General features: G+C 38.0%; 1 protein-coding gene across 3 annotated transcripts; it reads right to left on the bottom strand.

Annotated features, from left to right (window-relative positions):
• Nucleotides 1–1,372: 1,372 nt before the first annotated feature.
• Nucleotides 1,373–15,342, bottom strand: STX16 (syntaxin 16). Of its 3 annotated transcripts, none has more exons than XM_032198166.1 (9): nucleotides 15,163–15,342; nucleotides 12,753–12,764; nucleotides 11,299–11,406; nucleotides 9,984–10,124; nucleotides 9,291–9,453; nucleotides 8,448–8,539; nucleotides 7,145–7,288; nucleotides 6,537–6,617; nucleotides 1,373–4,255 (listed from the first exon to the last, which is right to left on the bottom strand). In XM_032198166.1, the coding sequence occupies exons 1-9, from the start codon at nucleotides 15,295–15,297 to the stop codon at nucleotides 4,151–4,153; spliced, it is 981 nt and encodes a 326-aa protein (XP_032054057.1). In that variant the 5' UTR covers nucleotides 15,298–15,342; the 3' UTR covers nucleotides 1,373–4,150. The 3 variants fall into 3 exon arrangements, with proteins under 3 accessions (XP_032054057.1, XP_032054059.1, XP_032054058.1); XM_032198168.1 differs by having other exon boundaries at nucleotides 15,217–15,341; XM_032198167.1 differs by lacking the exon at nucleotides 1,373–4,255 and adding an exon at nucleotides 4,864–4,970.
• Between the last annotated feature and the right edge of the window lie 1,377 nt (nucleotides 15,343–16,719).

The raw sequence follows: 16,719 nt of genomic DNA, 5'->3' as shown, positions 1-16,719 counted from the left end.
ATAAAAATGGAAAAAGCCAAATTCTTTCCTTCATGAAGCTAAATATCAGAGAAAATGTGCTTCTAAAAACATTACAGAAACAGAGGAAAAAGCCAAAATACACTCTAAACTATAATATGAGCAGTCAGTTAAAGGAAACAGTTTTCCAAGCTCCAACTTTAATAGCAAATTTGTGTTTTAAATATAATGGGATTGTTATCCTTATATTTTAGAATTTGTCAAGCACCTCCTATTAATGTCAGGTCAGCAGGGAATCAGTACTCATTAATCTGCAGCTATGTGGAAAGTCTAAATATCAAAAAGGGAGTGCACTTCCATTTATAGTGGAAAAGAAAATGCAGATGCAAATAATGGAAGTACATCTAAGAAGAAAATACATATTAGGCTGAATTCCAGAAAAAAAAAAAAAAAAAAAAAAAAAAAAAAGCTTTCTTAGAGTAAGTCTTACTTGGTCCCAGAAGGGACATTATGGAAACTTTATTGCCCAATACATTTAAAATTAGCTTAAATAAAAGATCTAACAAAATCTATTGCAGAGGTCAATCACGTGTCATCACAGACTGGACAGGATAACCCAATAAACAAGTTCAAACTCCAACACTTGATAACACTTCATGTAGAGATATGAAAGCCAACTTTTATGAGTCTCTTTACTGAGCCAAAGAACATAAGCTGTGTAGGGATTCACTATTATTCCATTACATACGGACAGTGAGCAAAATATGAAAGAGAATAATAGAATTATTATTTTTTGATCAAGACATTCAGAAAATTCCACCAGGTAAACTCTCTACCATTTAGTACAGCTTCTGCCATTCCTACTACTGCAAGATTCATAATACCGTACTGTCCCAATCTGTATTTTCCAAAGGAAACAAAGCAGTAGGAAACGCTCATCTAAATCTAGAACCTTCCATCATTAAGTTAGGGACAGCAGAGGGGTGTCCTAATCAAAGCAACAGAATGACTGGAAAAGTCAGTTCTATGATACAGAAACTGTACTTATTTTCCACTAATAGTAGTTGCAAACATTTCTACTCATGTGAGCCTCAATGGAAGTTGCAGCATGGCCCAATCTTCCATGGCCACTCCAATTGTTAATCCTCTAGAAGTTGCAAGTATTAATGGAATTCAGCCACTCAATATTACATATTCCACCATAATTAATATGCAAAAGCATAATAGATTCCTTGTTTTAATTAAGCTTATATGTAATGTTTCTTAAAAGAAAAATTCTTCCATTTTACTTTTCAGAGTTTCTGTAGAACACTCGCAATAGATATTAATTTACTGTTGCAGTGCTTGTAATACTGTCGTTTTCAGATATCCCTAGAATTAACTTCTACTAATAAGGAATAGCAGCTTCTTGTTGTATGCTTGCATACATTTTAATGGAGAAAGTTGGTACAAGCAAACAGCTTTATAAGTCATTCAGACCAAGTGGGGAACCACAGATTCTTGGGAGATGCTCTAGCAACATCGTGCAGTTCCCCGTGGCGTTTGGTAAGCAGTCAGGCAGAGGCTCAGTACAAGCTGAGAAGAATCCAGCAACCATGAAGAGGCCACAGTCCGCAGAACCCTGTGATGCACGCAGAGGTGATTACAGGGCTGGACAGAAGCAGTCACTTGGTTCAGGCAGCTTTTGCTCCTGTAACACCTGAGTAGGTAGCAGCCACTATTGAAGCCACGATTCTCCTCATATGCAGTGACTTTTTTGGGCACTGAGGCTACCCCTTCTGTAACACTCCATAGAAAGATACTCTTCCAAAGCATTGCATAAGGGTTTATGGTTTAGTTAATCAATAGTTTAGACTGAATTGTAATAAATTAGACATCCAAAGTGATTCAGAAGTCTAGAAGCTTGTTTTGCCTTTTTTTTTTTTTTTTTTTTTTTTTTTAATATTCAGCCTCAAATTCTAGCTCAAGTTACACAGGATAATTCGCATCAGAGTTCAACCTCTTGTGCAGTGCATATTAAGAAAGTGTGTTTCCTTTCACAGAATTTGTATAGGAAATACATAGCCATTTACCTTAGTGGAGTTAAAATATCACTGGCATTTTAATGGCAACTACAGGAGAAAAAAAAAATCACTGTTTTGACAATATAAATTACATAGTGCTACATAAAGTTTAAAAAAAAACAGGTATTTCTTGTCACTGCTGCTTTTATTTAATTTCAAAAAAAATTATGAGACATTAACATCACAAATATTTGCTTCAGTTTATGCTATTTAAAAAAAAAAAGAGTAATTGACCAATAAGGTTGGAAGTGTTTTATTACTTCTCTGAATTCATTAGCCATGATAAAATGTCAAAAGCACCAGTCAAGACAGAAATAAATAACACGATCTCATGTTAGAAAGTTGCAAATACAGTATATTAAATTATAGCAATATGCTGCTTCACACCAACTGATGTAGACAGCACACTAGGGAGACAGTAGTTTTACTCATGATCATTGAAAAGATCTATTACCAAAACAGGGGAACTGCACGCCCACCTAAAAGCATCGTTCTTTCTTTTACGGATTTATTTTATGAATTTAACCAAGGGCTTGAACTGGCGGTTTTGGAAGTTCAACATCCCCTTTGTCTAGAGGTAACAGGAGTGGTACAAAGCTTTTCACAATAAGCCCAAAAGCCACAGCTTTCATTTCTTTCTAGTCTTTTCTTTCAGGCTCATTCCTGCACCGAGTCAGTGTAAACCCACATCTTAGGTCCTCCTTAGTACATGGCAGAGACAAGTTCAGTGCAGGTAGAGGAATCCTGTCTCACATGTGCAACATTAAAATCGTAATATTATTAAACTGCACTTCAGGGGATTTGAGCAGAACATCTATGCAGCTTTACGGGGAGCACGGCATCAGTCAGAAATGAAGGAAATATAACTTACAGTCTCTTTGGGGAAAAGTACATACAGAAAAGCCATATTAAAAATATTAAGGCAAGGCCTTTACAATTGCACACCACTTCAGGCCTGAATTAAAACATGAATACTCTATTACTTAGATGTTTCTCTAATTTTGCTTTTATGGCCTACAGCAAAAGTTTTCCACTGCAAAAAAAAAATAGTGGAAAAAAGGAAAATTCTCTACTGAAGGCCTAGTACATGTCACTTGTATGACATCTATCATGGTCAATAAAAGACCATAAACACGTCCTTTTCTAGGCAGGCATTTGAAAAAAATAATCTTCTGTCAGGGGAAAATGGATGTAATGTATACTGTAGTGAAATCACTTTTATATAAAAAACTAACATTTGGACAGATGCACTGTAAAATAAACATCTTACACAACAACTAAAGTATGAAACATCCAAGACCACTATAGCAGGCCAGATTGTGTAGAAAGCCAAATGGAGAATCTCTACTTTTTAGTTTTAACTTCATCACATCTTTAGTGTAATGGTTGTACTTTAAAAAAAAAATGTACATGTATATACAATGATCATTCTATAGTGAGGGAAAACATTCCCATGATTACTCAAGCTCAGAAAAAAAAAAAAAAAAGTAATTGTGTTAAATTATGCCAGTGATTAAATCATATTATTTACAAGATTATATAGCTTTCTGATTCTTAGTGATGATGCAATATCTAAATTAAGATCAGAGGGATTGGATTAGGTTCTGGTTGTTAAACGCTTTCTTTTTCACCTAATTCCTTGGAGTCTGAGTCTGGAAGAAAAGAAATTAAGTCAAACATTTTTGTGCCTCAACATATTTTACATCTAGATCAATTTCTGTTATCTAGTCCCATGACTCGGTAACACGGTTTAAATTTGAAGCCTATAACAATTGCAACATAATACAGAAGACAATGCATTATTGTTCACAGTAACAAAGGAATTACTGTACTCACTGGTAAACTTCAATTTTGTAAGTATTTAAGTAACGTGTTTCCAAATACCCCTGGACAAAGAACCAAATTATCCATTTGGAACCATCAAATTTCCGGACTTTTTTTTTTTTTTTAAACAAACACTTCACCAGTTGCCAAACTTGTACTCTGAAGAATTCTACAGAAACATTGCACAGACTTTGTACCACAAGGGCTTATACATTCAAAGGCAGCTTTCTGGAGTGCAGATCCATCCATTCACATTGGGGAAAAAAGTTCACATAAACTCCAAAAATAAGAAAATTAAGTGAAACCTAGTGTGACTTTACACCAATAAGAACAACAATAAGGACAATTACTATAACAAACAAAATTAAAATAACAAGCATCTTCCGATTCTTCTTTTGATATTGCTCTGCCTATAGAAACAGAAAAGAAAGAGTTAATACTTAGATTTCTGCAAAGCTCTAAGTATGGACTCTTGTTTAATATAATTAAGTACGTGTACCTCATTTTCTTTGGTAATTTGACTTTTCATATACAGTATATTGCAAGCAACTCCCACAAAATAACTCTAGTCCAAAGACTTGAGTGAAAACAAACATACACTGAAGTCACATTTATCCATATTAAATAAGAGACTATAAAGAACGCATCCTCATGTTGGTTATGCAACCTTACTGTGAATTCTTCTCAGCAGTCCTCGAGAAGGTCCTATGCCTCCACAGGACATGTGAGCTATACAGAAGAATGATATAATTTGCAAGAACTCTTAGCTATGAGGACTGTGGAAACAAAAATCAAGCAACAAGGTATGCAAAAGTCTGAACAGTAAAAATTGGCAAGATGTTTTAAGTCATTTCGCCAACAGAGCATTTCTATATTATAGCTGGAGGACATTAAAATTCACAATACTTCATTTTAATAGGCATTTTGGTTGTACCTGATTCAGCTGTGCATTTTCATTTAATTTCAATTAGAACTGAAAGCTTTCATTTTGTTTTGGTTCTCAGTTTTCTGCTTCATTCCTTCTTTCTTCTAACCACCTTTTCTCATCCCTTTCCTCTTTTTCCCAGGGGAATTAAAACGTGGAGAAAACTCTCCAAAAGTCAAATGAAAGTCTCCTAATAGAAACTAAACAAAACAAAACTTGCATTTAATTCCTTTTTAATTAATAAACCTTTATAATTTTAAAGGGAAAAGATATTAATTCTTTTCCTTTATAGCCCTTGTAAAAAAAATATTTTCATCAGATCTTATAAGGTGGAATTTTTGACTTGAAACTATGTAATACACAATCACTGCAGTTATTTTACTTAATCGGGCTTTAAGTATCACAAAGCCTGACAAAGTATCACTACTGATCCCCGTTTTCCAGTTGAAGCAGAAATTAGTAATTAGTGATTCATAACACCAGACTTCTGGAATGAATTAATGAAATTAATTCATTAATTCAGCACTAGAAAATATATAAATATAAAAATAGAAAAGCACTTTTCTATGAAAGTGCTATCTAGGTAGTTTACAGTAATTATGCCAATTAAAACAGAAAACTGACATTTATTAAATCGGAATAGGGTTAACAACAGTACTAAAAACAGCAGGGTATCTGTATTTTATATTACTATTCAGACATGTATGTTTTCCTTGATAGGTGAAAAAATTTTTATGCTGTACTGAAAACACCTGATCTCCAGTATATATATTGCATCAGAAATCCATTGTCTCATCAGCATTCCAAGCACGGGTTTGCTGACAATTCATTAACTACCACCAGATAAGAAATAGCATTGATTTCACCTGATTCATTTACTTCCAGTTCAGTTTGTGCAAATTGCTTGCAATTACTTTAAGCCTTGTTTGCCAATCGTCAATGCCTTACTTTAGCAACCCCCATTTTACTTTTTACATATAAAAAGAATAAACATAGAACTAATTTATTTTGCTTTTCCTCAAGTGACAGTTTTTCCTGTGTATATTTTACAAGTCTGCCACAATATAAAGTTGAATGTGTAGCAGTAAGATGTCCGCATTTCCAACACAAACTGTTCTACTTAGAAGTTTTTACATAAATCTCCCATTCTAATTTTTCCAGTAATGGGATGACTGGACTGAGCTGACAAGTCAGAACTTAGCTTAAAATCAGAACAAAACAAAAAAGCCAGGAAAACAACCACAGAAATCTGTGTTCTTCTGCCAACTGAAACTTTTCAGATGTTCATAGTAAACATTTAAAAGCAAAAGGCTGCACTTAACTTCTAACAAATGTCACATGGTAAAAGAAAACATTTTTTCTTCTTGCTGCTCATGCTATTGAGATAACATTTTCAAACTTTAATACATTAACTGAGTGACTGAAACCTAATAGCAAGGTACCCAATATCTAGTCCCCTTTCAGAAGTGCTAAGCTCTCAGAACAGTGCAGTGAGAAGAAGTTGTAGATACATTCCACCAGGTCAGCAACATAAAGACTAAAGCACACTGCCTGGATGCCCAGAAAACTATTTGACATTAATAAGCATGATGTTAACAGAAGTTACATGGAAAGTTCCTACTGCAGTACAGTAGGGCATATCGTACTGTACAGCAATCACCTCTGTCAGGGATTACGTATAAATGAAAAGTGACCGAATAACATAATGGCTATTTAATGAAAGATAATTAGATATGCAAAACAGCTTAAATATTCTGTCAGCTTACCTTATGTAGCTGTTTTAAACCCTCTTCAGTTTTGATACATGACTGTTCAACGTTGTAGTCAATTCTATCTAGAACTGTTCCCTAAATGAAATGGAGGGAGAGAATGAGCACCAAATTAAACCTAAACAAACTTCATGGAAAAAAAAAAAAAAAAAATCATTGTGAGCGGCAGGGTAATAATGCTCACAGCAAGCAGCCTGAAACATTCATAGTTTACATAGTTCATTAGAAGACCTAGTTGGGACTTCTCTAGAGGACCTCCTTGCTTAATGCCTAACTGAACCGCTCTGTCACAATCTCACATCGCAACCTGTAATTGCCATAATCCTCGCTCAGGTACTTTTGAGTGACATATTTAACCTAAGCTGAATTTCTGGAAGAAATAACTAACAGAACTCTGTAACTAATAGAACACATGTAGAATGAACAGATGAGTGATTACTTTTTCCTCATTAATTCAACTTCTTACACATTTCAAGCAGAAGAAACTTCGCCTGAATTAATGTGTTTGGAGTACATGAAAACATGATATTACAAAGGAAGAGTCTAGAAACCTTAACACTGCATGGAATCACCCATCTCTTGCTAACATTGTGGTGTTGAGGTACCTGTTCTACTATCATTGCTCCCAGGTCCCTAAATATTTCATTGAGATCGGAGATTGACTGTACAATCTGACGGATTTCTCTTTCCCGCTCTTCCACCAGTAATGTGTTCTGCTCCACCAATGCTAGCTGGTCATCTGTAAAACCCTGTTGAAATAAAAGATTCGTGGTTTTTAGGTGTTCTAGAGTGAAAACTCTAGAAAAAATTACAGCAATTACATGACTCAATAACGCAACGCTCCTTTTGGTATTTCAGTGATAGACAACTATTCAAGAAAAATCTTACTGTATTCATAAACCGTTTTAGGTCTGCTAATAGTCTTAGCATAGAAAATTTAAGTCTTGCATCCTGCCTAATCACACAAACAACTTGTTTTAAAATAAGATCTGTCCTAAAACAATGTATTTTATTGATCTACAAAACACAGGTAGGTGTCCTGTAGTTACGGCACATCTACTGATTGATCAGCATTACATGAAGTCCCAGAATGTCAATGACCATTAACACGTTTAAAGACATGCAGCAATTCTGATTTTTTTTTTCTTTTACATTATAAAAGATATTGCTGTTTGTCTCCCAAGGCCATTTACAACTGCACACTATCCTCCTCTTCTGTGTCCTCATCACTCTTATTTAGAGACCATGTGAAAAGCCTCTTATACACTAGATTAGCTAGATAAGTGTTGCCTTTCTCCATAATTTTTCAGTTGAAAAGCACGCATTACAGATATGAGTATTTTGCTGCACTATTGGATGGGACATGACAGAACAAATTCCAACATTGCTTAGAAATGCAGTATACTCAAACTCCACAACAAAATAAAACTGAGGGTGCCTGATACTACCGTTCAACATAAGTGCACAGAAACAAATCCTTACTCTGTTACTTGCAACAATTTGTAATACTGAAAATCTTCAGTTAAGCTTTAAATTCACTTTACAGAGTGCCACCTTCCACCAAAACTCAGCATCACACCGACACAATTCTCTAATAATTACTCGTGTATGGCAAAAAGGTAGGGGTGACAAAGGACTGCACTGTATTTACAGACCTTCTAGGCCCTGTCAGTCATACAAGGAGCATTCAGTAGCTGCACTGAGTTCCCTCGCACTGCAACACTGAGGCTGATGGCACACTTGTCTAACATCAAGAGCAATACTCATTAGGAAAATGCATCACAAATCTGCAGAAACAGAATTTCCATGTAGTTTGGTACTCAGAGTGTACCATTTTGACATTTTCATACTAAAAGTAAATTAAGAAGTTTTTTTGTACTGAATTTGTATGATAATATCTTAACTTACTCTGTCATAAAGCGTATCATCCTCTCCATCATCCATCAGTGGAACTGAGGTGTCAAAGAAGTGTTTGGATCTTTCCTCTCTATTCTTCATGCCTGTGAAAGACAAACTGTGTTGCAGCACATTGTTTACACACACTGATGTCATTCAGATTTCCTAGCACTTTTGAAAAGTGTGTGCAGGAAGGAGAGTATTTTCCAACTGCTTTTGGAGGAAACATGATAAATATGGGATCTATCTAAAATCTACCTGATAAATGACAAGGAACGTCTAAATTCGAATTGTCACATAGGCTGACTATTTAACAAAGCATAACAAATTCTAGCACACTTACAAAACACTGATTAAGCCAGTAGTTTTAAGTCATTTCATTCCATGAAGTTAAAAAGATTTTGAGTAAGCTAAGAGCCTTAAAGTGTGATCACTGGGCTGTTTTCTAACAGATTCTCTCAGGAACATCCCTCTTCTAAATTGTGATCCTCAGTTCCACCTACACTTCCAGGACAGGAAGGAATTGAAGTATTACATCTGAAGAAGATTTTTATTATTATTTTTTTTAATAAATCAGCTTACTTTACTTTGCCAAAAATAGAATTGAACACAATGTTAGACTTTAAATAGGATATTCCATTCTTAATCTGTTTACTGATGCACAATTTTAATTTATCACAGACCATCTTGTAAAGTTTAATATATCATAAACTCCCAATCTAATATAATCCTGGTGGTCCTGTTAACCATCACTAACCAAACTTTTCTGTACCTTCCCCAACAAGAAAGTAAGTACACCTTAATTAGTGCTTTGCACAGAAAGTACCCATGCATTACAGTATGTCTTATGCTTACGTTTGAGATAGTCAGACTGTGCATGCCTGAAGTTGGTGGATAGGTCCTGAAGGGACTGTGCTAGGGAAGACACTACATTCCTGAGAACACGTGCTTCTTGTTCTGTACAACTACGTGACTTGCTCTGCAAGACCTGGACTGCTCTCTGACACCTGTGAAATAACTGAAAAAACAATTCCATTAGTATAAAAAAAGATACAGCAACACACGTGCTTTAAATATCACATTGCCAAGTTCAAAAGACTAACACTTTTGACCTCTAGAATTTTAAAATGAATTTCTTATTGCCCAGTGCAATGTTTAAAAAGGCATGGAAATACAGAAAATAGATTAACAACCTAAATCTAACAGGATGGAGTTACAGAGGCACTTCTGATCAAAGGCATTTTCTTCATCATAACTGTTTGGACTGGAAGTCATATAATACATGTGTGGATTTCTGTGAGGTAACTGTAAACGTGATTTAATCAAGTCTTCCAATCCCATTCCAAGATAGAAAAGCAAACAAGCAATTGACTCATTGAAAAGTTCACTGAGATGGTAAGTGCAGTACCTAGCATAAGAGCCCAGGACTTCTGGCTCACTCTAATAGTGACAAGAGAAGAAATGCTTTATCCCAAAGAAACTGCTGCCTTATTGTGATATGCATTACAGATATGTCATTGTTGATTCAGAAACAAAAGCGGTCTGTACCTGTGTGATCTCTTGGGTTGTTATTTCTATTGCACGTTCTTCTTCACTGCTGTCATCCAGTGTTGGTCTGTTTAGATGTTTATCATGAAGACTGGCTAATTCTTTCATCTTCTGTTTAACCCTGGCAATATCATACTGAATCTAAAACAGCAAACCCAACAATAAGGAAAGGGAAGTGACTAATATTTCAGGGAAAGGGTTCAGACAAATGCTACACAAAAATAATGAAACAAATCTTTAACAAAAAGCAGACCAAAGATCATTAAAAAAGACACAAAAAGCTGTCTTAGTAACTGAAAACACAAGAGTATGAGTTTGCTATTTTTAAACCTCCTCTTGTTAATCTAAGAGAAGACGGCTGTTTTCAGATATTCTCCATTAAAGCGGAGTTAATATATTTATCATTATATAATTTAGTAAGAAAGATTTAACCAACTTCCAAAAACATAAATGAAAATTCAGGTTACACCTTCAACTCTGTCAAACATGCTACAGACTAAACTTTACAGCTTAACTTAAATTACTTGCTTTCAAACTAGACACTACAATAGATCTGTAAGGACGATTACTGTCCTAGTAAAAAGAAGGAGACTGATCACCTTTCTGAACACGCAAACTGATGAGCTGACCTGTTTGAGATTTTAAAAGGATTTTCTGAAAGTCAAGAAGAACTTCACACTCCAAATGCTGGAAAAGGCTCTTAATTGGATGCCTCCAGATCATTCCCTCATATTTGTCCAAATATTTCTGTAACTTGCAGCTCATCTGTGCTACACACGCAGGAAAACCTCTCCTGCTAAGATACTAACGCTTCTTGTTTTCAAATAGTAAAGTGAAAATCTATGTAACTGGATTCCTCAGTGGGTTCAAAAAACGACTAAAGAATATGCTGAAATTTTTGTACCCTCCTTTCTGTGTTTTTATCTGAGAAGAACTTTGCTTTGCTGAGAGCTTAAGGACTTCCCCAAAGTCTCAAGTCTAAGTGCTCAGATACAGCACGACTACTCTAATGGCCCAGGTATACACAGTGCCAATACTGGGCTCCTGTTGATGATACAAATCTAGTCCTCTGCCATCTCTGCTCCTAGACAATCTCCCTTTATTTCACTTGCAATATATCTTTCAAAACAATAAATCACAGCTCACCTGATATTTTCTCTAAACAGGGGTGTCAGAAGTTAGAAAAAGTGCTTGCTTTAATCTTTCTTCTAAAACCACTTCTATCATAAAAGTTACAGCATTGGCAACGCAGCAGACAACACAAACAAACTCCTACATGAGAAAAAGTCAGGACTGCATTCGCCATTCAACTTACTTCGTCTGCTCCATCCACCCATTTGGGAGGTAAGCGTTTCGTTACTCCAATTGCTGCCTCAGGATCTAGACTTATTCCTGATACCAGTGCCATACGATCATCAGCAAGCTACAAAATATACAAGAAATATCCTTAAAAAGAAACAGCAAATCAACTTTACTCACACTAGATGCAAATCCTTGACAAAAATAAATACTTGTCTGCCTTCCCTTCCCATTAAAACCTCAAAAATGTTTGCACACGATGCAAGTATAATCATGCTCCAATTTTTCTAATGAGCTCTCCCATATACTAATGATCTATATTCTCCCACTTCCTACAGGATATGAAAGTTAGGGTAAATTCTTAACAGATTTTCAAGTAGAAGAGATGTTATTGCAGTAAGAATTCGAGTAATTCTTGTACTGGTACATTCATATTAGGAAGTGATTCACAGCCAACAGAACCCTACCAATGGTTTAGCATGGTTCATATTGGGCCAGACAAGTCTGACGATCTCATTTTGGAAAATCTCCAAATAAAGATGTTTTACATGTCCAAGAAGTAAACTTGCAGGAAAACGGGTGGAATAATTCTCAGAAAGATCCAGGGACTGTCAGAGAGTAAAATAAAACAAGGTGCCAGCCAGCTTTCACACCGCTTTCCATTGATTCATAGCAGTGTTGGGGACGGGGAAAAGGTGAAGAAAAAAAAAAAAAAAGAGTAAAAGAAACCTAAAATCGCAATTAATAGTAGTCTTAATTTTGAGTAACTCTGGTGCCACAACATTTAGTGCTGAGGCCATATCTGCTCAGTCATCTTCCTCCTCTGAGGGGAAAGCAGGAAAATGGATAGTATAGATTTTTTTTTTTCATGTTGTCAGTTGAAGCAAGCTTTGTAACTCCAGAGATTAGATGTCTTCATTTATCGGAGACAGAAAAAGGTGTCAACATAAATGACACCTCTTAAGACATACCCAATTACTTCACTGTTTGTTCTCAGGGAAAGATTTCACACAAAAACTCTTCCTAGTTCTCTCAGATTTCTACTTTTCCCGTATCAGACTTGAAATCTCTGCAGTCCCCCACCCCTTTTAGAAACCAACATTTATTCCTTCCTTAACAATGCTCTCTTGAAAGCCTGTTGTTTTTTTTTATCCCTGGCATTGTTTCCTGACCAAAGTTTACATAATTTATGCATAGCATAAAATATTGTCAATAGTTTCACTGTACTGTGTCCCATATGCATACAATAAGTCAGACTAGTTTATACATATATATAATACATATAAATACTATAGCATTATTTCACAAAACGCTCCTCTTCTCTATGCAGCCTCATCCTTCTACTATATATGAAGACACCCCATCCTGTATCAAGAGATTTAATGAACTTGCAGAATAAGGAAAGGGACGTGTTAGCTCAGTTATGTATGCTTGATGCACCATGACAAAATAAAATGTGAAAAACAATACCTCATCCAACTCCTGAAGCAATTTGTGGATCCCATCAGCCCCATCCAGTTAGAGACAGCAAAAAAATAAAAGAAAAAAAAAAAGAGACATAGGACAGATATAGTATTTTCTCAACTGACGATATCCTAGGCTTTTTATTTATTAAACATGATTGTTTACAAAGAACAAAACAAATTGACTGAAAACACTATTCAATAGAAGTTCAGTATCATGATATATTTGAGTAAGCATTTTGCTTGGTGTACAACCTTTTTGTATTTCAGCTGCTTGATTAACAAAGAGAACGTAAGAGATCAGGTTAAGAACCCGCTTGATTTCCACACTAGCTGCACAGTGAAGTATCTACGTACTAAAATTTCAAATTGAAAATCTGCAATATACTGAAGCATGACAGCAAGGGTAATTGACTGTAGTATTTAACATCCACTGCTGATTTAGGTTTGACTCTGATTGGAGGATCCACATACAGACTTCAGTAGGACATTTATTGGTAAGCATCCCAGTTATCACAGGTTAAAACAGACAGCAAATGACGAAAAGCGAAAGCACACACAGTTTCTGCTCATTCATGTATGAACTTCAGTTATGCTCTAGTTTCAGATACCGTTAGTTTTATGTGCATCCCCAAAACCCCCAAAGACTAGCATCTGCACCTTTGTAACTCATCAGTCCTTGTAGCACAGGGGCTGTGTGTGAGCACTGAGATCTAAAACAAGGACAAAGTACTTGAGGTTTAACAAAGCAGCCGGCTTCAATCAATGGCCTCTTTTATCCTATACCAAGATCTTGAAATATTACCATATTGTCAAGAACGCTATTTTGATTATCTGAGTTTAAGGAGTTGTTGACTGTCAGCATGAGAATGCATCTTCCAGGGCAGACAGCAGTTTCTGACATACAGCTCTCATAATACAGGACTTTTCAGGAGAAGCCTAGAGAATGAATGAAGCTAAGTCAAAGCACTATGCGCCAGAATTAGCAACATTGCTGTGTACACAGGGACTCTGCTCTGGAAATAACACCCAAAAGAAAAAGTAACTAGCTAACAGTGATAAGCACCTTGGAAACACAAAGGTGAAGAGCTCACAGTACCACCTTTACACTTCTTGCCATGCTTGTAGCAGGGAGCTGCTACAAACTTCTGTCCACCAGAACATGGCTGAGCCACTGACTCATCTGCTTGACAAGGCCCTAACAATTTCCAAACACTTCACTTTGGTTACATTTGAATGAGCATCCTAGAAAATGCTTCAGTTCATATCAACAAAGACTGTAAATAAACATCTTACACAAGTGCTAAGTGTTACTGCACTCGCTGTTGAGTAAAAGTAGTTTCGCTGCTCAGCAGCCTGTAGGCAAGTTCAAGCATCTCTTTCCATGTAGAATCGAAAATTTCAAGGATCAAAAAAATGATATTGGCAAGAAAAATTACTGAGAACCAAATGCAATGCCCAATGAAGCACACGTAATACATATCACTACTCATATTTCCTGCTCTGTAAATGCAACTGTATGTATAGCTTGTATAGAAACAGGTGTAATACAATTAAAAATGAACGAAACGTTCAATGGCAACTAATCAGTTGAAATAAGTTTTGCAGCATGAAGCACTGCTTTTACTAAAAAAATGCTTTAATGGGAAGATGGGAGTGCCAACAGATATTTACTGGAGGCTATTACAGATGGTAAGTTTGAGGAACCAGCTTTAAAAGCCAGTAAAGCTGAGCTGCCAGGCTGTTTCATTACTACAATCAACAGTGTTCAAATACCCTTCAAATTGCTCTAAGGAAACTGCTTGTTTATAAACACCTTTTTGTACTTATTTTGTAAAGAATTATTTCAATAATTCTGAACCTTTCAAAGCAACCTTTAACTTTTAAGATTTCCATCCCAGTGTGACCAGCTCAAAACTTAGACAAAGCCACATGAAGTGTCACAGAACAAACAGCTTTCTGAGGTTTCTGTTCAGAGGGATCACACTAGAACCTACTGACACCCCCCTGTCACAGAGGAGATGACTTTGGGTATTACTTGCATTTGGGGAAACAACAGACATTGGAACAAACTATGGGAAAAGTCAAGCAACAAGAGGGACAGTCTACAGTACTGCATTGGACGGTGCCCACACTGCAGCGGATAGAAGAGCTCTGCTCTGTGAAACAGGTCAGTTTTCTTTCCCCACTGGGGAGACAGCAGGAAAAAAAAATAAGCAATGGACAAAAACCTCATGGCAACACCGCCGTGAAGGTATTTGGATTAAGCGCAGAGCCAGGCCTCTTCTATTCGCCTTTTGGGGCAGGGGAGGGGAAGGGAGGGGAGGGGAGCAGCACCGGGGGCTCGGTGGGGGTGTGGGGAGCGGGGACCCGGCTCGGCTCAGCACGGAACGGTAGGATGAAGGGAGGAGACTCACCGCAGCAGCCATGCTACGTGAACTCAGAGGGCTGGAGGAGCCGTAACTACTCACTTGCTCGGCCAGCAGCTGCCGGCTCTGCACCGCCTTGTTCCGCAACAACAAGAACGCGTCCGTCAGGCGCCGGGTGGCCATGGTGGCCTCCCGAGCCGGCGCACCCCCCCCACCCCTCCCTTACCCTCCCCTCCAGCCCCGGGGCCGCTCGGCGCCTCACCGCCGGGCCCTCGGCCCCGGCCCAGCCCCTCAGAGGGCCCGGGGAGAGGCCCCCGGCACCGGGCGCCGCCGGCCGCTGGCCGCGGCCATGCCCCCGGATCCGCCGGCAGGAGCCCGGCCCGCTTCCGCGATGTGCAGCGCCCGCCGCCCTCCGCCCCGCTCCGCCCGGGCCCGCAGGCCGCAGCAGCAAGGTTCCGGCTCCCTGCCGGCTCCCCACACAGGGGAAAGGAGCAGAAAAAGCAGAAAGCCTCTCAATGAGCCCAAACAGCTGGGAAGTGACCCCTCGCACACGGCTGACGCCACCCCAAAAACCTATGGTGGGGGTGGTGAGGGGTGTTAGTGCCTTGTGGTGCTCGCCCTCTCAAACGGCAGCAACCATCTTTCCACACCTGTCACCAGGTTCCCTGGGTGGTGACAGAAAATGTCTCAGCATAAAGACCTAACGTTTCCAGAGAGTTTCCAGTTAACTTTGTACATTTGCTGCTTCTCACTGCCTGATGCGTCTCTAACAGGAACAATTTTGGTTCAAAGCATAACACTGTAGCATGACCATTTTGATTTGCCTCTCGTCCCTCACTTTTTTCCTCTGAGTCCCCAGCATCACCCCAAATGTGCTTTGCTTTCAGTGAAGTCTGTATTGCCCAAAACAAACAAGCAAACAAAAAACTCACACAGATTTTTATGTCAGCTCAGACCATTGAAAAATCAGTACATTCTCCCAAAATAAACACACCATTTGAAATGACAGCATTGGGTTTGACTTTCCAAAAGAGGCTTTTTAATAAAGCCGTGGCTGAAATTATTATTATTATTTTTTTCTCTGCTTTTTGACACCTCTGTGCTGGACAGCCTAGCAGCTGCTCACCCCTGACACGAGCTCCTGCTGCTGCTGGCGCCAGGCCCGTGCTGATGGCTTCCCGATCTCTGGGGTCATCACATCAGCCATTCCCTGGGGCTGTCAGGGCAGCTGCTGTGTGCTGGTCACCAGGAGCATCTCCAGCTTAAATTCTCACCAGAAAAATAAAAAATTAGTATTTACACATATGGAAGGAACAGTGAGTATAATCACAACCACATTTTCTGGAAGCATTACCCCATTTTATCTAACCGCTTGGACAGATTTGTACAATGAGAAATAGAAAGAAGTATCCCTTTGCTGTTGCAAGACATTTTGGGAATTTACTTGAGCAGCCCTTCTGCCTCAGTGGGAGAGACCAAAACTTGGAATTTAGCAAGGAAATAAGCTCCAGCCTTACAAGGATCAACACATGCATTTCATTTTTCGTGGTCTGGTGAAATGTGTTTTCACTTTGGCTGCCTTACAGAGACTTTAAAAATATATGT

The sequence above is a fragment of the Aythya fuligula genome, chromosome 16 (genome assembly GCF_009819795.1).
Source record: "Aythya fuligula isolate bAytFul2 chromosome 16, bAytFul2.pri, whole genome shotgun sequence".
Classification (NCBI taxonomy): domain Eukaryota; kingdom Metazoa; phylum Chordata; class Aves; order Anseriformes; family Anatidae; genus Aythya; species Aythya fuligula.
The sequence above is the reverse complement of the archived record's forward strand: the minus strand, read 5'-3'. Positions and strand labels throughout refer to the sequence as shown.